This window comes from Lepidochelys kempii, chromosome 7 (assembly GCF_965140285.1).
Source record: "Lepidochelys kempii isolate rLepKem1 chromosome 7, rLepKem1.hap1, whole genome shotgun sequence".
Lineage (NCBI taxonomy): Eukaryota > Metazoa > Chordata > Testudines > Cheloniidae > Lepidochelys > Lepidochelys kempii.
The window spans coordinates 38,640,811-38,663,084 of NC_136386.1; the positions used below are offsets into that span (position 1 = coordinate 38,640,811).

At 41.0% G+C, this 22,274-nt stretch overlaps 2 protein-coding genes across 6 annotated transcripts in view; one reads left to right on the forward strand and one right to left on the reverse strand.

Moving 5' to 3' along the window:
• LOC144930727 (uncharacterized) overlaps positions 1-1,869 on the reverse strand; it is an 84,657-nt gene extending 82,788 nt beyond the window's left edge. For 2 of the 3 annotated variants that reach the window (XM_078853687.1, XM_078853688.1), the window contains exons 1-2: positions 1,356-1,867; positions 737-997 (exon numbers count right to left, since the gene is read on the reverse strand). In XM_078853687.1, the coding sequence (XP_078709813.1) occupies positions 737-997; positions 1,356-1,587 (493 nt within the window). In that variant the 5' untranslated portion in view covers positions 1,588-1,867. Of the gene's footprint in view, positions 1-736 lie in introns of all 3 variants that reach the window. The other variant, XR_013636051.1, reaches the window with a different exon arrangement.
• TAMM41 (TAM41 mitochondrial translocator assembly and maintenance homolog) overlaps positions 1,253-22,274 on the forward strand; it is a 39,439-nt gene continuing 18,417 nt past the window's right edge. Inside the window, exons 1-4 of one of the 3 annotated variants that reach the window (XM_073352290.2) lie at positions 1,253-1,723; positions 3,153-3,332; positions 10,595-10,687; positions 18,919-19,069. In XM_073352290.2, coding sequence (XP_073208391.1) covers positions 1,586-1,723; positions 3,153-3,332; positions 10,595-10,687; positions 18,919-19,069 — 562 coding nt within the window. In that variant the 5' untranslated portion in view covers positions 1,253-1,585. Of the gene's footprint in view, positions 1,724-2,544; positions 2,632-3,152; positions 3,333-10,594; positions 10,688-18,918; positions 19,070-22,274 lie in introns of those variants that run through there. The other 2 variants (XM_073352288.2, XM_073352289.2) reach the window with 2 other exon arrangements.

Consider the following 22,274-nt stretch of genomic DNA (forward strand, 5'->3'; position numbering starts at 1 on the left):
ATATAACTCACCACCCTGCCTTTGGACCACTTGGATGGGATGGGACACTGGACCACGGTGATGGGTGATTATGCAATAAGAACTTGCACAGTATAAAAAATGAGGAGTACTTGTGGCACCTTACAGACGAACACATTTATTTGGGCATAAACTTTCATGGGCTAAAACCCACTTCATCAGATGCATGCAGTGGAAAATACAGTAGGAATATATATATATACACAGAGAACATGAAAAAAATGGGTGTTGCCATACCAACTGTAATGAGACTGATCAATTAAGGTGGGCTATTATCAGCGGGAGAAAAAAAAATTTTGTAGTGATAATCAGGATGGCCCATTTCCAACAGTTGACAAGCAGGTGTGAGTAACAGTAGGGGGGAAAATTAGCATGGGGAAATAGTTTTTACTTTGTGTAATGACCCATCCACTCCGAATCTTTATTCAAGCCTAATTTAATGGTGTCCAGTTTGCAAATTAATTCCAATTCAGCAGTCTCTCATTGGAGTCTGTTTTTGAAGTTTTTTTGTTGAAGAATTGCGACTTTTAGTTCTGAAATTGAGTGACCAGGGAGGTTGAAGTGTTCTCCGAGTGGTTTTTGAATGTTATAACTCTTGACATGTGTCCATTTATTCTCTTGCATAGAGATTGTCCAGTTTGGCCAATGTACATGGCAGAAGGGCATTGCTGGCACATGATGGCATATATCACATTGGTAGATGTGCAAATGAACGAACCTCTTGTGGTGTGGCTGATGTGATCAGGCCCTATGACGGTGTCCCTTGAATAGATATGTGGACAGAGTTGGCAACCGGCTTTGTTGCAAGGATAGGTTCCTGGGTTAGTGGTTCTGTTGTGTGGTTGCTGGTGAGTATTTGCTTCAGGCTCGGGGGCTGTCTGTAAGCAAGGACTGGCCTGTCTCCCAAGATCTGTGAGAGTGATGGGTCGTCCTTCAGGATAGGTTGTAGATCCTTGATGATGCGCTGGAGAGGTTTTAGCTGGGGGTTGAAGGTGACGGCTAGTGGTGTTCTGTTACTTTCTTTGCACAGCATAAAAACCAGTAGAAATCTGGAGTTAAGGAGCCCGGGGGTGGGTAAAGGGGAACCTCAGGAAATCTGGATGTGCAGGAGCCCTGGGTGTACGAAAGGTGTAGGGCCTGTGGGTGGGGAATTGGGAGTGCAGGGGCATGGGAACCGCAGAGGACGTGGATAGGGGGTGCGGCCGGGATACTAGGTGTGCATGCGCAGGGGTCGGGGCGGGGAGTGCAGGGACTGCGAGTGGGGATTTGGCGGGCGCAGGGCCGCTCCGTTTGGGAGAGCAGGGACACTGGGTTATGGGCCGAAGGGGAAAACGCACCACAGCGGTCCGGGCGCCACCGGCTCCTGCGACCCAGGCCGTAGCTGGGGCGCTGTGGGCCTGGCTGGCCTCCCCAAGGGGCGCCGGCCCCTCTCGCTCCTTTGCGCCGTCGTCTCCTGTCAGCTGCTGGCGGCGAAGCCGGGACACGGGCCGGGCTCGCGCCGCGCTCCGCCCAGCCGCCGCCGCCGCACGCAGGGCGCAGGCGCCAGTTGCTGCCGGGCCCCGCGCTCATGGCGCTGCCAGCGCTGCCCGGCTCGGGGGTGCAGTTCCGGAGGATCCTGGCTCACTTCCCCCAGGAGCTCAGCCTGGCTTTCGCCTATGGGTCCGGGGTCTTCCGGCAGGCGGGGACCGCCCCCAGCCAGAGCGTGGTAAGCGGGACTGTGCAGCTGGGGGCCGGGCAGAGCATTTCCCTGGTTACTGGTTATCACCCCCTCCCGCCCCGCCGTGCACTGGGGAGGGAGGGAGGGAGGGAGGGAGGCATTGCCCGGTTACGGGTTATCACCCCCCAGTGCACCGGGGGGGAGGGGGGGGGGGCATTCCCGGCCACGGGTTGTTATCACCTCCCCCCCAGTGCATTCTGGGGGACCAGGCAGGGGCATTGCCCTTAACAGATTAATATCCCTGGAATGCACCCAGAGAGGCAGTTCCCTTAGTCCTCTCTTTTTCCGAGCTGAAAGTGTGGAAAAAGTGAATCGAGAAGTGTTATTTACCCTTTCCCTACAATACAAAAATCAGGGGTCACACAATGAAATTAATAGGCCGCAGGTTTAATACAAACAAACGGAAGTACTTTTTTACATAGTGAGCAACTAACCTGTGGAACTCATTGCCATGGGGATGTTGTGATGGCCAAAAGTATAACTCTGTTTTAAAAAAATAGATAAATTCATAGAAGATAAGACCTTCAGTGCGTTAGTGAACATGGTCAGGCACACAGTCCCATGCTCGGGGCGACCTTAAATCTCTGACTGCCAAAAGCTTTTATTTTCTTTTAAATTGGCCAAACTCCATGATTTTGTGCATGGGCATAGTTTGCCTTTTCACTGGGTTTTATTTTCCAAGCAAACTAAATCAAGTCTCCTTCTTCTTGCTCCTCCCCACAAGATGCAAAGGAAGAAAAATAAGAATTTTACATTTTTAATATTGTTCCCCACAAACATGAAGAAGGGAGGAAGAGCGAATAACTTGGAAGATTTAACAAGTCTGTTCAACTTTGTACCAACTCTGTTCGATCACTGATTCACTGAGCAACTCAGACCGGTCCAGAAATGGCAAGGCATGTAGAGAGTCATTCCTCAAGAACTTTCAGCATATCTCAAAATGTTACATATAATAACTAGTTATATAATAACTAAAACTGTTCTTAACTAGCTAGTCTATGTTGTATTTAGGTAACAAGTCTCCTGGGTTTGGAGTTCCTTTCAAACTGTTATTTCATCACAAATCTTTTGTTGTCAGAAACAACTGATTGCAGGTAAAGTTTGAATTAAAAAAAAAAAAAAAGTCTACTGAGAGTTGGGGTTTGTGTGTAATTTTCCAAGCATTGAGAACTCCAAAGGAAAAAAATTAGGTTAGATTCTCATGCAAAGATTTGTCTTATATAGAAATGTGTTGGACATGACTTAACTGATTTTTTTTTCTTTAAGCAAGTTATGGGTTGGTTATGTTCTGGCTGTGTGTTGCTGTCTGCTATTATCATCGCTGGGCATTATGTGAAGATCAGTAGAATCTTAGAGTGGATATAGCTTGTTTCCTAAACTATATGTAACAGTATCTTTTTTTCTATTTACCTTGTAGCACAATATGCTGGACTTCGTGTTTGCTGTGGATGATTCTGTCACTTGGCATATGATGAACCTGCTAAAGAATAGGAGTCATTATTCTTTCCTAAAACTTTTTGGGCCAAAGCAAATCAGTAATATACAGAGCTGTGGAGCAGGGATTTACTACAATACTTTAGTGCGATGTAATGGTAGGGTAAGTACAATAGGTTGTGACTAATTTCTATAGATCAAATGTTTACATTTAGAATATTGGAATGACTAGCCTAGGGTAGCCTCTGTTCAGGAAATAAAAATTGCAGTTTGCATTTATGTTACAGATACTAGCTGATCCTTGACTGATACTTAAGCACTTAAATAAAAGCTTCAGTTCTACATAGCATCTTTAATATTCAGTGTCTCAAGCTGTTTTACAGAGTAATGTGTTAAATCCTGGAAAGAAAACAGGAGACAACATTGTGCTCAATAAAAGCAACAGTTAGACTCAGCAGTTAAAGTAAAGCACGTTCACAATAATAGCTGAACTTGTATTCTTTTTCTCAGCGATAATTCTAAACACATTACAGCCTTCAATGTGGGAAGGAGGCAAGTATTGTCACCATTTTACAAATGGGAAAACTGAGATCTAGATTCAGAGATTGGCCAATTCACAGAGCAGAGTGGATTGTTTGTATTTTGATGTCCACGCAAATATAACATAACATAGTTGACATCTGTCTTATTTAACCTCTGATTCCCTGTCATTTTAACACAGGGAGTAATATTTATTCTATCTAGTCATACTCCAACATCTGTGTCCAAACAAGTAGTGTTGATGTGTGTGTGTTTGTGACTTTCCACCTCCTCAGTGCTGTTTCAAATTGTTCTCAACCTGTGGTAACGACAAGAAAATCAAATTCCATCTCTTCACCAAAAGCAGGAAGTGGAATGAAGGACATAGGAAAAACTACATTTGCAGCCAACTGTGACTTTGCTAAGGAATTTCAGGCTTGCGGTACCAGGGTGAGCATGGGATAAGTGACTAGACCAGGGGTGGCCAACCTGAGCCTGAGAAGGAGCCAGAATTTCAGTGTACATTGCCAAAGAGCCACAGTAATACATCAGCAGCCCCCCATCAGCTCCATCCCCCGCTCCCAATGTCTCCCACCTACCCGCAGCCCTGCAGATCAGCACTTCCCCCTCCCTCCCTGAAAAGCTGTTTTGTGGTGTGCAGGAGGCTCGTGGGTGCAGAGAGGAGCGAGGGCACTGCAGGCTGAGGGGAGAGGGTGGGAAGGGGTGGAGTGGTGGCAGGGCCTATGAAAGAGCCAGGGGTTGAGCAGTGAGCACCTCCTGGCACATTGGAAAGCTGGCATCTGTAGCTCCAGCCCCAGAGTCGGTGCCTATACAAGGTGCCGCATATTAACTTCTGAAGAGCTCTGGAGCCACAGGCTGGCCACCCCTGGACTAGACATTCACCAAAAAACCCATCTCACTGATTTAGAGGTAGAGAGAGAGGCCCTCTAATGTATTTCATGTGTGTAAGGCACTTGGAGGAGATATGAATTGTGGGTCCAATCCTGGTCCTCTTGAAGTAAAGCTTTTTTAACTTGACTTTGAGGGGAGCAGGAGCAGCATCTTTGCTATAAAGACTTCTGTTATTACTCCTACCCATCACTCTTGCTTTTCCCTTCACCCTTGTGTGGTGATGACAGCTTTTGGACGGTCTCCATTATGTTCATGCATGGTCTGTTAAGAATGGTTCTGGAGTTACTTTGACACTGTTAGTAATCATTGGAATCCTGGGATGTACAGAAATATGCTGTCTATGTTACATTATTTAGGCTGCTTTACTTTAACTTATGATTGACAGGAAACAAACTCTTCGGAGTGAATCCTTCTATTGAAATTGACCTGCAACTCTGATAGAATTATATACTGACTACCCCAAATAGCAAAAATTGGTAGGGATTATTCTGCACATAACTTGGTCCTAAATTTAACATTTTATTGTTCTGTTTTAAGCCTCCCAAAGTTGCAGAACATAGCTCCTGTTCTGCTGTGACATCCTACCATGCACTCTGATCTATCCCAACTATCATACCATCGAGTGTATGCACTGGTCAATTTTTTTCAAAACTTATGGCACTTAGTAGAAAATAATAACCATTCTATTAAATCCTTAAACAAATCATGCAGAGGTAGGGATCCTGTCACAATTTCCTGTTAAATTCTTTAGGTTTGTAGTGTAGTTTCTTTGGAACCCTATGGATTTCACCCTTTCTCTATTAACCTCTATAGAGCTTTTCCATTAAATAATGCCATATAATTAAAAAAAGACACTGACCAAAATGTCATCTTAATTCTTCATCATGGTTTTCTAGGATTAATGGGGCAATGCAGGAGAATTATAAAATTAACCTGCATTGTATTGAGTTAGCTCTTTAAAACATACATGCAAGATACCCTTACATAAAACACAGACCACGTACAGTAGAATTACAATACTCAAGCAATAATTGAATTTGAAAAAACTGTTATGAGAAGCAGCTGGAATTACCTTCTCTGGTAGATTAGGATTGCATGAACTCAATTCATGCAGAATTGGGTGGTAGAGTTTTTAATTAAATACTTTAAATCTTGGTATATAATCTTTTTTACTGTGAAGGCTTTATTTTGTGATGTTACTTCACGGTAAGTAGTCATTGATTAACACTGACTACTATGAAATTCCATTGTAACTGCTCATTACATTTACATTAGTACTGAAAGAGTTCATCATCATTAATGTCACTGTCGAATATCAAGAGGTTTTCATAATGATTTGCCACTTTGTACAAAATGTTACCAATTAAGTGTATAACTCTTCTAATCACTTAGTACTAAGATCAGTACTGTTTTATCTGTTGATAGAGTTTTTATGAACATAGCTTTTGAACTTAGAGTACATTGAAATTTGAAACTGTTCTAGTTACTTAAAAAACTTGAAAAGCTATTGGGATCAGAATATTGCCATGTCACAAGAATATAGCCGTCATCAACAAAACAATATAGCTACAAGAGAATTAAGTATTGACATAATTGTTGTGCGGCCATTTGAATCACAATTTTATTGGCACTAATTTTTATAGTTGACTATTCTGTAATTTATCACTCAGTTTTCTTAAGGGTCAAGTCCATCTGGACTAGGTTTATTTTGAATATATATATAATTTAGTTTTGCTTCAGTGTTATTGATCCTAGAGTTAATTTGTTTTAATTTTGATTCTAGAAAGGACATGTTAACAGCATATTGTCTATCTTCTCAATCCACTTGGTCTAGAAAGGATTGCTGATTTCTGGAGAAAAGGACTTCAGCCAATTTCTGTTTGCCTTTAGAGTTCTAATGGATTTTCCCATTCTAGGTAATGCTGCTACCAGTAGGTTCCCTGGGGAGAGTGTGAATTGAATAGTTTGAATATAAAGTTTCTCTGGTACACAGTCCAGTCCTGTCACAACTTATTTTCATCTAACCTTCTTGCTTGCTTCCTCTGCTCCCCCAACCTGCAGGGGATGGTAACCTTCAGTAAGTCACTGATCCCTGTACCTCAGTTTCCCTATCTGTAAAATGGGGACAGTCACAAGGATGTTGTGCCAATTAATTGGTTAATATTCGACAATGCTTTGAAAAAGTAAGGGGCTCCATGTTATCTCTTCTGTCTTCCTGTATATTGCTCACTCTTTGTGCTATCCACTAATGTGTTCTTTTTCAGTGGGATTATCTGCTCTCATGAAGGGGCCTTCCGCTCCCTCCCTTCCCAGTGTATATGTCATTGCTAATTTGCTGAAGAGGTTTAATGTTGATGGATGATGGTAGAAATCAAACTGCATCCCTTCATGAGTTGTGGGACATTTAGCCTAAGCCTTCTTTTGAAATTATTGTACCAGGCTCAGTGTTCAGAGCCCAACTTAATAAAAATTGAGTAGTGGTATGTTACTTATTTTTATTCATTTCCCTTCCCCTGAACTTCTGTATCGGGTACCTTGGAATGATGGTAAATTCCTTTGAGCCTTGGAATCCACTTCTTGCACTTTCAGAGTTAAGCAGAGGTCCTTCCGCAGCTCATTCTATAAAAGCCATTCTACTGCCTGCAAGTGTTTAGGAGGTCTTATAGTACTGTGTTGTGTAGGAATTGAAGAATAAGAATGATAGTGACTTTTGGATGTGTAGTAGTCGGTTATGCTAGATAGGCATCATCTAGCTTCTGTGTGAAAACATACAAAGCACTGAGAAATAAAATAGATTTAAAACCTTTTGAAAACTTGAACAATGTACTTCAGCATATTAGAAGATAGCAACTTTTTCATCCTATTCTTTTATTCCAACATTATTTTATTACAATGGGAGAAGCCGCTTTAACTGTCAAGTTGGCATAAACCTCTGAAGCCCCCAAAGTCTCACTGTGAGACTTCCATCAGAGCAATTGAAGTGGGGTTAGCACTGACGTGAATCTTCATAAAATTTGCTGGGGGTAAACAAGAGGCTTTTATTCTTAGATTATAAAGCCAGAAGGGACCACTGTCATAATCTAGTCTGACCTCCTATATATCAGGCCATAAGACTTTCCTGAATTAATTCCTGTTTGAGTTAGAGCATGTCTTTTAGAAAAACATGCATAATTAATTTAAAAATGGCCAGTGATGGAGAATTCACCACAACCCTTGGTAAATTGTTCTAATGGTCATTTACCCTTACTATTAAAAATTTGCACTTTGTTTCCAGTCTAAATTTTATGTCTGTGTGAGAGGGTTGCTTTTTATTGACTATTTGTAGTTAAGAACATTGGGGTATTTCTAGCTGGCAGCCAACCAATCTATGAGTTTAAGCAGCAGAGGCCTGTAGTCTTGATCTGAAGAACCAGCATATCCAGTCTTGGTTCTGCCTGTTTGTGCTGTGTTAAGATAGCATCAAATCCCATTAGAAGTCTCATTTTGAATTCCTCTTTTAACTGTGAAAAGGATAAATCATCAGGCTTTCACCATTCTAGGTGTCCTTGCAACTGAAATGTTTACTGAAAACTTTGTTTAAAATGAGTAAGGGCCTTTAGAGAGCAGTATCAAAATTTGTTCTCTTCACGTGTTTTCCGGTGTTTGATATTTCTTTGAATCCTTTTATCTGCCTGGTAAAATCACATCTTCAGTGTTGTGGCAAGGAAGCAGGTTTTCCTCCCTGCACTACATCTCCTATCCAGCAGGTTTAGCATGAACAGTGGAGCTTGCATCATCCCCCTGGGCTTGGTGTATCACCATCCTTCCAGGTGCTCTTTGTTGGGAAGTGGGACTCTGTCCCTTGTTGTGCCATTGCCTGTCAAGAACACCTTGGTCATACTAAAGCTTACAATGCCTATATATCTTAACATTTATTTCCTTGCTTGGGTTGTATAAATGTGGCAGGTATTGAAATGTCAGTGTTGTCACTTGGCAATCTTAATGATTGTTTGTTTGTTTTTAATGAAGTGTTTTGCTTCTGGAATATACAAATATCTGTATTTATATGTAACAGCCTCACTTAATATTTGGTAGATTTGTGACAGTGACATTTTCAGCTGGGTTACCTATTTTAACAATAGAGGATACTTTGCATTTGGTAGAATCCTTCAAAACGAAATAAATCACGGGACCAGTGTATGGGAACCCTAAATTGCAGGTTGTCATAAATATAAAGGGAAGGGTAATCACCTTTAAAATCCCTCCTGGCCAGAGGAAAAATCCTTTCACCTGTAAAGGGTTAAGAAGCTAAAGGTAACCTCGCTGGCACCTGACCAAAATGACCAATGAGGAGACAAGATACTTTCAAAAGCTGGGAGGAGGGAGAAAAACAAAGAGTCTGTGTCTGTCTGTGTGATGCTTTTGCCGGGGACAGAACAGGAATGGAGTCTTAGAACTTAGTAAGTAATCTAGCTAGGTATGTGTTAGATTATGATTTCTTTAAATGGCTGAGAAAATAGCTGTGCTGAATAGAATGAATATTCCTGTCTGTGTGACTTTTTTGTAACTTAAGGTTTTGCCTAGAGGGATTCTCTATGTTTTGAATCTAAATACCCTGTAAGGTATTTACCATCCTGATTTTACGGAGGTGATTCTTTTTTACTTCTATTAAGAGTCTTCTTGTAAGAAAACTGAATGCTTTTTCATTGTTCTAAGATCCAAGGGTTTGGGTCTGTGGTCACCTATGCAAATTGGTGAGGATTTTTACCAAACCTTCCCCAGGAAGTGGGGTGCAAGGGTTGGGAGGATTTTGGGGGGAAAGACGTTTCCAAACAACGTTTTCTCAGGAACCCAGATAAAGTTTGGTGGTGGCAGTGGAAGTCTAAGGGCAAACGGTAAAATAGTTTGTACCTTGGGGAAGTTTTAACCTAAGCTGGTAAAAGTAAGCTTAGGAGGTTTTCATGCAGGTCCCCACATCTGTGCCCTAGAGTTCAGAGTGGGGAAGGAACCTTGACACAGGTGCATACAGCAATAAATAGGACTTGATTGGTTTTATTTCTTGCTGCTATTACTTGAATAGCAGCTTCCATTGAAGAAACTCAGAGTTCTTTAGAAACACTAGTAAATTATGACCCCTTCTTTGAAGTGAACATCATTCTCATATTATGAAGGTGGGCATGGAGCTCACATTTCCTGACTCCCTGTCTTATGTTGTAACCACATGGCTGTCTTTCCTTCTCTAAGTACTGTCCTAAGGAAAAAGCAGCTGGCTAAAAGTGAAAGCATAAATGCAAGACTTAAAATAAATCAGTTGGATCAAATTCTTATTAGAGGATTTTGATCATTATCAGAGGAATTACTGCTGAAATAAAAGGTACTTTGTAATAATCCATTTATTTGCATTGCAGTAGCAACTAGAGAGCTCCTTCAGGGACTAGGGCCTCATTGTGCTAGGTACTCTACGTACATGTAATGAAAGAATCAAGTGAGTTATTTGCAGAATCACAGAATAAATGGCCTGTTTTTAAGTATGATTGAGCAATATATCTCAACCATGATTTGAAGTGACCATCTGAGTGAGAGAGTGTAGTGTGATGTTCATGCCCATTCAGTGCATTGTCTGGAGGGTCAATAAAGATCTTTTTGTGTTTTGGTTAGGATCCACTGGAAAGAAAACTTCATACATTTTAGATGCCTTGCAAGGTAGAGTTCTACAACGGTTGCCAATGCTGGTTGAATGTGTTCCTGAAGGTTTCATCACATGACAGTAGTTAATTAAAGGTTAATCTTTAATTCCTGGAGACTCCAGGACAGTCCTGTGGGGTTGGCAACTGTTAGTGTGATATTTTCATTTAGTTCTCTAACCAGTAAACCGTTAATATTTGTGTTTTTATATTTTACTTAAGAGATTTACATTTCTGTGAATTAATGACTTTTTTTTTACCAGACTTTTTTACCTGATGCAGCCAGTTTGTAACAAACAATTGTGTGAGACCCTCTATTTTGTTTTTTCAGATGATAAAATATGGCGTAATTGGCACTGATGCGCTGATTGACGATCTGCTTCACTGGAAAACTCTCTATGTTGCTGGACGTCTGCAAAAGCCGGTAACTATCTTATTCTGTTCAGCTGGCTTGTGTCTTTGAAACACAGGAAACTACTGAGGTGGAAGATGATCAAATGCTGCAGAAAGTAGTGTTGATGATTTCAGTTGGTCAGGCTCTAGTTAATTGTCTTTTTATAATACCTTCATTTAATGGTACAAACTGATGCATAAGAGATGCTTGGATAGTCTGTCTTCAGGTCAGTGTCATGAAAAGTTTGATACACACTTTTAAATGACTGTATGTGTCAAGTGTTCTTTCAGACCTCTAGATGGCAGCAGATATAAGTTAACTTGGAGAAAACAATAAAATATAGGGAGCTGATTATAATAATACAAAAATCAGTTTTAAGCAAGCAATTAAAAGGGAAGTATTTCAGCTCAGTTGCTGAATTCTTCCTCTCCGTTTTGCTTAAATTACTGGAGTGAGGTAAGGAGTCTTCCATGTAATATGCTGGAATATATAGATAAATATAGTCTGAATCTCCAGACACATAGTACATTGAAAAAAATCTGAAAGATCTCTGAATTTCCAAATAACTTCAACGATTAAAAAAAAATTATTTTCATTTTTACTTATTTTTGCTACAGCTTTTGAGATATTCTGCCTTTCTATCATGTGCAAGCCTCACTTTCTGCATCCCTTCTTGACTTCAGTGGGAGTTGTACGCTCATAATGGAAGGCAGAGTTGTATTAATTTAGATGGAATGTAGATACCGAAGAGTCAAAGGTGTTAGCATGACCCTGTCACTGTCCAACATTAAACAGTTTAAAATAAGGTTTGGGGTTTAATATACAGTGACCTCAGCCTGCTAAGTATCATGGCAAACACAACATTAAACATCCTTTTAAACATTTTTTATTGAAGATAATGAAAAAAACTGTTCAAATATTTGAAATATAAAATTTGAAGTAAGGCTTTTATTTTAACATCATCTCTTGTTCCCTTTTCCTTTAGCAGAAGAGTTTTTGGAAAGAAACCCCCGTTTTTTGACAGTCCTTTAGGTAATATTAAAAATAGCGTTAACTGTTATTTTTGGGGAAAAGAGAAGAAGGTAGTTGAGATGGGCTAGAGCTGCTGCCATTATAGTATTTTCTGGAAGACAAAATAAAACATGCACACAAGAGGGGAGAGAAAAGAACAGCAAAGATGAAAAATGAAGCCTCTGCCTCTGTCTCTGGTGTTGATTCTCATTTCCTGCGTCACTGCTGGAAAAACACTGGCACAGTACATGGTCTTATCAGCCACTTGGTGACTTGGCAAACTTGCACCAACATTGTACTGTTTAGGGCATTGCTTTTAGCTGCCTCCTTCTGGTCACAGGTGTATAGCAGTGTTGCAAAATATGCAGTCTTGACTGTCTTAGCCAGACTCTTATTAAACAGAGGGCAAATGAAGAGAAATGGGAAAGAGCTAAACTTAAAGTGGGGAAGTAAAACACACATGGGGGTGTAGGGATTGTGACAGCCTCACATCCTGGGTGGTGGTTGGGGTTCAGCTGGAGCCAGTAAAGCTGGAGCTGGTCAGCTGGGTCCTCTCTTGGCCTGGTCGACTCAGGACACGTGTTAGGATCAGGATGACGAAGGCACAATATTGTCACACTGAATCCTGGGATCCTATGAGATGGTTGGGGTGGCAGTAATGATAATGAAGGTCATTCCTTCCCCTTCTTTCAGTCAGCCATCGTTGCAGTAGCCAGTTTCTCCCCCCCCCCCCCCAGGTCTCTTTTTGAGGACCCCAAATGGGAATGATGGGCGGAATAGTCCATCCCCTCATTATTTTGTCCACCAGTTAGGTCTAATTTCTGACACATGAATTTTGATTCACTGATTTCCAGTCCCACACTTCTCTGGTTTCCCAGGCATCATGATAACACAGTCCTTGAGTTATATCAGTAGGCCCTTTTGAACTAATTCAGTCTTCTTGTCTCCCTTTCGTACCTTTTCCCATCACCATTTGTTGTTATAGGCTATTGTGGCATTTTAGAACTTTCACTTTTTTACGGTTGAACTTGCAATTAGGATAAATTCCACACACACACCCATCATCACAATGGAGTTAGACACTTGATGTTTAGGACTGTCCATGAGAAATAGCCTTTCAAGCATATGTGCTTGATAGGGGGAAGAAATGATTGGTTTGAGTCCTTCCCATTAAGCTAATGGGAGTTCTGGCTGAGTAAGGACTGCAGGGTTTGCTCTTTTGCTCAAGTTTGAGCTATGTTCATTGAAGCCTCAAACCATCTTTCCTTTTCATACCCATCCATGTCTAGAACTAAAATCTGCAAGACTTTGCTACTTAATAGGAATGAGGAGTTTTATACAATGTTACTTAGAGAATTTCTGAGCAAAAACCTTTGTTCCGATTCTTTGTAGGCTTCACATTTTAGGTTGTTCTTGTTGGTCAGAGTTTCACTTCTGCTGTTGAACTTCTGATACAAACTTTTTAAAACAACTGTAGTGAAATTTTGTTTTGTCTGTAAACATGGATAATAAGGATGCTATTTTTATTTCTAAATTTGTTGGTGATACAGTAACCTGGATTGTTTATATTACAAGACAGCATTGGTTGCAAAGTAGTGTGTCAAAAGCAAGTTCTCTGGATACAAGGCTGGTGGCGTATTAATCTTGACTTAAACTATTTAAATGGACTTCCCCATCCCCTCTCTTGTAGAGGGGCAAATCTTACAAAAGAATAACATGTTTCTAGTGTTGTGCTGTAAGGAGGTTGCCTGTACTGATTCAGAACTACCCAACCTTTTCACAAGTACACCTCTGTGCTCAGAAGCATTTGCTGTGGCTTGAACCTTTTTTGGCTTGACTCTTGCTACAAGTATTTTTTTCTTAAAAATAAATTGCCTCAACTGAATATTCTTACTGTAGTGTTAATGATATCCATTAAGTTCAAATAAGGACATCTCTAATAGGGTACAAATGGCTATTTAGACTCTTTCCCAGGCCTCTTTGGCTGTGTCTCAAGAGTCTATTGACTTTTCACTCTGAACACAACATATAGTGTTGTTTAGCCAACTTCCTTTTTAGCCGTATGTTGAAGAAACAGATAAACACAATACTAGCTACTTCATAACTGGCTTGTTTTCTTCAAGTAATTATGCTAGATGTAAAAAAAAAATTCCAGTACTACCTAACCAGATAATGTTACTTAGAACAAGTGGCATTTCAGTGAATTTTCTGAGATGAATAAAAGCTTCATTAAGTATCATTCTGACATTGGTCATTTTCATGTTACATGTGTGTGTATATATATTGCAGTGTCATTGTGTATATATAGAGAAAACTTACAGTAACAACCAAGCACAACTCATACATGTAACAATCAAAGCAGCATGCATTTCTACAGAAACGGTTGATCTTTCTAATATTAGCTTCATGTTCATAATGGTGTTTATCATGCCTTTTTCGTTTGAAGCCGTTTTTTTTTCTTTTTGTTTATTTCCTTATTAGTCTTCCCTTGCATTAGGTCTTGAACAGATTGCAAAAGCAACTTAGAGGCAAGTGATATTAGGCTGATAGTTCTATATTCTTTATAATCCTTAGCATTGTTCTTTTTGAGTATTAGGCTACACAGTGAGGTTGTAAAGTCTTCTGGCAATTCACCTGTCTCAAACATACTCTTCATTACCTCTGTAAGGGCTTTCAAGCCTTCATTCTCTATGCTGTTTAACAATTCAGCCGTTATTCCATCGCAACCTGGTCCTTTTCTATTTGGAAGTCTCTTTATTGCTGCCATGACGTCTTCATCTATTATTAGCTGGTTTACTTGATTAATCTGTGTTTGAGGATCTTTATTAGACCTCAAAAGAGGAATGAGACAAGATTGTGTAATGTCACCAGCTTTATTCAACATTTATACTGAGTGTTCAATTAATTGAAGAAACAGAAGAAGGTATTAAGGTGTATGGAAAATGAGTGAATAACATTCACTATGTGCTGTTGGCTGATTCAGAAGAAGGTCTGATGAGGCAAAGAATATGGTGTAGAGTTGAACGTGGACAAGACAAAAGCTGTGGCAAAGTGCAACGATCCTGGGAAAACATGTAAGATTCCAGTGAACCATGCACAGCAGGTGAGAAATTATTGCTGCTTAGGATGCGTCATTACAGAAGATGGAAGTTCAGATATCGAAGTCAGCACCAGAATAGCAAGAGCAAAAGGGACATAAATCTGAAGACTAAATTCTGATCCTAAAAACTTATATTTGGTGTATGGTAAATCATGATTGTGAAACACAAACACTGAAACAATAGATAATACAGGAAGTATCATTCTTCAAATTATGGTGGTGTAGAAGGGTTCTAAAAATATTATGGATAGACTGTGAAACCAACGAAAAAGTATTGGGATGACTGGAACTCAACAAACACTGGATCTTGTGACAAAGATATGATTTGTAGGGCACATTTTAAGGGGTTTAGTGGGAGATTTGTCTATAGGCACTGGAAAGGCAGGTTGATGGCAGAACCCAAGGCAGAAAAAGACCTTGGATGTACAATATGATATCCTGGGTGGGGTATATCAATCCACAAAGAAATTGGCAGAGGATCATACAGAATGGGCTGCCATGGTTGCACAACTCCAGTGATGGAGACATTACATAAGAAGAAATAATGTCTAGGGCCATCCACTGAACGAGGAGAAAACAAAACATTGAATAGCTACTCATTAAGTGAGCACTGTCCATTCTGTGCAATGAATGAGGCAGGGGTCCTGTGGGAAAAATATGCACATCATGGCATACATGGAAGGAAGCCAAATTTCAGGTTGCACTATCAACCTTAATTTTGCATTTCCTCACTTTCGAGCACTTAACTTTACAACCTTGTTGGTTTGTTAACATGGTCTTTTGTGTGCAATAGACCTAATTTTCAGGCCCCTAGAATCCTGGAAGGTAAAAGGATAACCTAACATGTATTTGTATACTGTGGAACCTAGGAGCCCTAAACCAGTGGAGGGCAACCTGTGGCTCGTGGGCCACACGCGGCCTATCCGGGTAATCTGCTGGCGGACCGTGAGACAGTTTGTTTACGTTGACTGTCCACAGGCATGGCCGCATGCAACTCCCAGTGGCTGCAGTTCACTGTTCTTGGCCAATGGGAGCTGTGGGGAGCTGCGACCAGCATGTCCCTGCGGCCCACGCCACTTCCCACAGGTCCCATTGGCCAGGAATGGTGAACTGCAGCTATTGGGAGCCGCAGGTTGCCCACCACTGCCCTAGACTATCCCTCAATTAACCTCTCAATGAATCTGTTTTCTTCACTTGAAAGATTCAGACTAGGTCACCTAAAATTCTTTAACTTTGTCTCTAAACTTATATATGAGATGCTCAAGTGAATCAGTCTCATTCTCTGCCCATTAGTTAAAGTTCTGGTGACTTATTTTTTTGTGAGTAGTTTCTTTGCACAGCCCAGACCAATATTCCAATCCATTTTTAAAGATTTTGAAGTTCCATGCATTGATGAGCAAAGTATATATTTCTGAGTTGGTCTGTGTGAGTTTCCAAAGTGCTTGATCAAAAATCCCTAACATTAGGGCATTGCCAATAAGTCAGTTTGTCACCTTGACTAGCCCATGTTGTTGTTTGGTGGATCACATTTGAATAAGTCTGCAGGTGTTCAGAACATTTGTTCTATGGTTTTAAATGTTTTCAGCTTCATTTTAGGCTCACCAGTAACTCTTCCAGTGTAGTCTAACACTTCATCATTGTCTTCTCAGATCAATTTTAATGCTAGGAAAAAATACAGTAGTTTGTGGGAGAAGAATAATACCCTAAAATATTTGCTTGTAAAGCCAATATCTCTAAAGTATTAAGCACGGTAAATAAAAAACATTTGTCTTAAACGTCTGTGAACCAGTTTACTCTCAAAACAATTGTCTAGATTTTACATCACACTTCAAATGCAGGGGAAAATTAAAAAAAAAAAAAGCATATGTTGTCACATTTGCCATAGAGTATTGGGACTTTGTTCTGATTTCAGCCCTGTTTTAAAGTGGAGTTTTAGCCGTAATCTGTTTGTCAGGCCTTTCTTTGTCCACATCCTAACTACATAAGGCATTAAATATTTTAACTAGATAATTCCTTTGTTAGTTTCATTTACAGAATCTGATTTTGGCTGTTTTTTCATTCTTTCTTTTCCATTCTTAAATCATATGGAAGTTCCATTAGAAACAGGTGATTAAGGTGGAGGAGGCCTTGGATTTCTTTGTACCGTATTTGGGGCAAGATGTTCAAAGGATAGCACAATGCCTGTGTTTGCAAAAATGCACAATGCACCAGTCACACCTCCTAACTCCACTTTTCTTTAAACAAACCAGAGTTATGGCAAATAATCACACAGATGCTTAGCTGCTAAATTGTACACTCCAATGACAGGTTTTTGTGGACACAAGGTGTGATTTACAAAAGTGCCTAAGTAACTTGGGCACACAAGCCCGTTAACTTTCAGTGGGACTTGTACCCATAGTCACCCCTTGCAAATATGCATGTAGCTTTGCAGGAGCACTCACACTTGTTAGAAAATCTGTTTCTTATAAGCAAAGCAATTCAGCATTGCCTAACAGAAACAACAGGAGCATTTAGAAACCACAGTAAGAAAGTTTATTCTCCTGTAGCCCAAAGTAGCTTTGTCGACATAAGGTTCTGTATTAAGATTTGTTTTATCCTGGTAACAACCAGCCTCCTATGTCCCAATACATGCATTTTCTATTCAGGGTGTTAGGGTCTACAGTTAAGTCAAATCAGTTGAAATAACACTGCTTTGCCTTGGAAGAGCAAACTTCTCTCGGAGGTGTATAGACGTACTCGACTTCTGTGTTCCACTCTGTTTGCATGTGTGACTCTCCATTAATCTCTATCTGATGATCACTATCTAGTGAAGACCCGCTAGATCGATGGCAGAGCGCTCTCTGGTCTCCCCTGGTACTCCAGCTCTCTAAGAAGAGTAAGGGAAGTCGATTGGAGAGCGTCTCCTGTCGACTCAGCGCAGTGAAGACACCAGGGTAAGTCGACCGAAGTTATTCCCGTAGCTGGAGTAGCGTAACTTTGGTCAACTTACCCCAGTAGTGAAGACCAGCCCTAAGAGGAGAACTAATTTGTGTAAGGGTCTACTTCATGGATTTCCTAACCTGTCATATGGTAGATGACCAAAGAAACCACAAGGGTGCCTGTTAAGGATAAAGGGAGAATGAGTTTCCTGGTTACCAGGGAGAGAGCTCCACTCTTATCACGTTATTCACTCCTTCCTTCTCTCTCACACTAGTGTAGTAGGTTTTCTGTCACTTCTTGTTTCCTCACCAGATGTGTCTTTTTAACACTCACTCAGAATTGTTATTTTGATTAATCCCAGGATTCTAAAAGAGGGGAAGGCAAAGAGCTCTGTAGATACAAGAGAAGAGCGAATAGCTTTCACTCATTGCTGTCTTGTGACTATATGGTATTAGTACTGCAAAGGGAACATTTACATAGAAAATGGACACACTCTAGGTCAGAGGTGGGCAAACTAGGGCCTGCGGGCCACGTCCGGCTTACCGGACAATCCTGCCTGGGCCCTGAGCTCCCGGCCGGGTAGGCTAGTCTCCACTGCCCCCTCACTCCCTCGCTGTCTCCCCTCTCCTGCAGCTATACCCCTGTGTGGGCAGCACGACTTGTGCCCGCCTACCTCCCAGGCTTTCAGATAAGCCTGTCCTGCCGCTCTGAGTGGCAAGGTAAGGGGGCAGGGGGAGGGAGGGGTTGGGTAAGGGGCAGGAGGTCCCAGGGGGCAGACAGGGTGGTTGGATGGGGCAGAGGTTCAGTGGGGAGGTGGTCTGGAGACAGGGCTGGGGGGGTTGGATAGGGGGTGGGGTCCTGGGGGGCAGTTAGGGACAGGGGTCCAGGGAGCGGGTGGTCAGGGGATGGGGGGGGATTGGATGGGTCGGGGGTTCTGAGTGGGGCACTGGGGGTGGGAAGTGCGAGGAGTCAGATGGGGGCCAGGCTGTTTGCGGGGGCACAGCCTTCCCTACCCAGCCCTCAATACCGTTTTGCAACCCCGATGTGGCCCTTGGGCCAAAAAGTTTGCCCACCCCTGCTCTAGGGTTAATTAATTACATCATAATGATGTGAATGGTTTTAAATAAATGTAGTTTATTTTTACACACTGGATTGAGTAATAATTATTGGTCTATCTTCAAAGGTATTTTCCTGATGAAATCTTGCTCCCAAATATTTTGATTTTTTTCAGGTGAAAATACTGACACAGAATGAAAATGGCAAGCTGCAGGCTGCCCTACTTAGCAATCTGAAGAGTGCAGTCACAGCAGCCTTTCTCATGTTGCCAGAAAGTTTCTCTGAAGAAGACCTCTATATGCAGATTGCAGGACTCTCCTACTCTGGTTAGTATATGTATTTAAAGTTTCTCTTGAAAAAAAAGTCTTTGTTTGGTAAGATGTCATACTTTGTAGTTTGAGCTGTAATACTGCATAAATAATACCACAAATAATAGGAAGTCTAATATATGGTTAGCTCTAGTATAGAAGTGGCTCAGTGAGTCTGTGACTATTCATACATTTGTTGAGCTAAGGAAGGATGTGTAAGGTCTGATCCTGCATTTTAATGCAGTGTGAGTTTTTCTATCAATTTCAACTGGAACAAGGTTCCACCATACTGCATTGTGCCTACAATATTTCATGCTCCAGTAACTTCATGAGAGTTTGGTTCCAAAGGAGATATTGAGATGCCCTTCAGGTAAGGCTGAGTGATAGTTGCTGTGTTTCAGGAGACCTTGAAAACACACTTGAGAATTTAGTTTGTGCCTGAAGATAATAAGGGGATGAGCTTGTTCTTATGTTACTATGTGATACCTCAGCAAACTTTAGATTTTAATATTTCAAAGGCCTGAAAATACACGTGGTGTCCTTCTCCGCTGTGTAAGGTCTATCTAGTAGGTATTCTGACAGATGCTAAAGAGATTTATTGTTAGTCAAATATTATGTTTTGTGATCAAATTCTTCAGCATCTTATTTTTTATCAACAGCTTTTTCTAAAGATGTAGTTGCCATTTTAATTATGGAGATCCTATTCAAGTTTGCAGTTATCGGTTTTTAAAACAATCCATCCTCATGTAATTTTATATTCCCTCTTGCAATCCTCTATACCATTCTTCCAAAATATTAGAAAAGAGTTTATTCATAAGAGAAGTTTTCATTTAAAAGACTTCAAAGCACTCCACAAGTTATATATGAATCACTTCACCCACCACTGAAATGCAGCACCCTCTGGGGTGAAAAGTATTACGCATTTCACGAAGTGAAAAAAGAATACTGTATCTAAGTGAAGTGGTAAAGGGTGTTTTAGCTAGGCACACTTACTAGTGGGTTACATAGTCACCCCAGTTGGAATCTGAGTCTTCTCTGAAAAGTGCTGTGGGATTTGCAATGACCACAGGCGGTCAGGATAATTCTTGACTATTGTAAGTAATGATACAGTTAATACAAAAGTAGGAGATCATTTATTTGGCTAAAAAATGTTGGAACTGGCTTTACTGCCTGAATAAAATTGAAGTGGTAAAATTTCAATTTTGGGATGTTTGAGAAATTAGGTGAATGTTGATGAGGTGGGGAGGGATAGCTCAGTGGTTTGAGCATTGGCCTGCTAAACCCAGGGTTGTGAGTTCAATCCTTGAGGGGGCCATTTGGGATCTGGGGCAAAAATTGGGGATTGGTCCTGCTTTGAGTAGGGGGTTGGACTAGATGACCTCCTGAGGTCCCTTCCAACCCTGGTATTCTATGATTCTATTATTTGCTTTGTTGCTGTTGTATTAAATCTTGACTATTTTCACAATCCCAGTAGATGAAACTTGTTTTATATATTGCCTGCTCAATCCCTTTGAGACAACCAGTATCTTACATGGTACATTTGACACTGATTCTTTGTATTTCTTTACCTAATAAAGTTGTTCATGAGCTTTATGGAGTTACTTTTTAAACCACTGAGACACACTGCATCTTGGGCAGACAGTGATTATAAGTTTTGCTGTGCTTGGCATGATGGAACTTTGTTTTGCTCTCAGCTAGAGCTGTTTGTTTGGACTATTTCTTTGGAGGCTGTGGGAGAACAGGCTAAGGAGTGCATAGTATCCATTAAACTAAATAATAAAACTAAATTGCTGCCTTGAGATATTCAGCTCTTGAGTGTGGGGAAACAAAAATTGATTCAAGATTTTGTTGCTGTTCACATAATACTATTAGCTGTGCAGTAATTCAAATTAGAGTGAGCTCTGTCTCCTGGATGGTTGTTTTGGAGACTGAGTGCAGTATCTAGGGATCTGGGGCAAAAATTGGGGATTGGTCCTGCTTCAAGCAGGGGGTTGGACTAGATGACCTCCTGAGGTCCCTTCCAACCCTAACCTTCTATGATTCTATGATGAGGCTGTTTCCGTTTGGACCCTCTAGGCCAGAGGTTCTTAACCAGGGTACGTGTACCCCTGAGGGTACACAGAGGTCTTCCAGGGGGTACATGAACTCATCTAGATATCTGCCTAATTTTACAACAGGCTACATAAAAAGCACTAGCAAAGTCATTACAAACTAAAACTTCATACAGACAATGACTTGTTTATGCTGCTTATTATACTATACACTGAAATTTAAGTATAATATTTATATTCTATTATATAGTAAAAATAAGAAAGAAAGCAATTATTCAGTAATGGTGTGATGTGACACTTTTTTTGTATTTTTATGTCTGATTTTATAAGCAAGTAGTTTTTAAGTGAGGTGAAACTTGGAGATGCACAAGGTAAATCAGACTCCTGAAAGGGTACAGAAAAGTAGTCCGGAAAGGTTGAGAGCCACTGCTCTAGGCACTTCCAGATTACAAGTAATGTCAGTCTTGCAGTAGGAAAAACTAAGAAGTGGTGTGTAGTGCTTAGCAGAAGAATCTTACCAGTGAAAAAGAGCAGTGGGGTTAGGGGGCAGGGCAAATGTTTGATCAGAGCGGGTGAGCATATATATTAGTGGTTATGATCACAAAGGCATAAAATGTTGCCTAAGGGAAGAAAAATTACCATGTCTAAGATATACTTACTAGTGTCTTCATTTCTGAGAGGAGGATAGAAGAGAAAAATGGTAGCTGAAAGATGAAGCAGTGTGCAGGGTTGGGAGTGGGAGCAAGAGGGGTGGGGTGTGAGGATCAGAGGGCGCACGCGGCCAGAGGGTATGTGGCGCAGCAGGGCCTTCCAAGAGAGAAGCCCAGAACTTTGCACCTCAGGGATGTAGCAGGAGAAAATTTTATCCTCCTATAAATGGAGGAGGGGGAGGACAAGAGACAGGACAGATGTGATGATTAGAAGCATCAGCAAGCGGGGGAAGGAGCTGCAGAGCTAGCCAAGTGGGTCTGCTATGCATTGAAACCCACTGATTGGATTAGGAACTACATGGACTGACTATCCAGTATGTATTGAAAAAGGAAATTGGGAGGGGGGGGTGATGGAAATGAGTAAAAGTGTAAATTACAGATACTAAAATACAGATATTCAGTCCTGTGTTGTGTTAAGATACGTTACAAAGCATTTCATTCCTAGAGAAATGTGACCCTAGT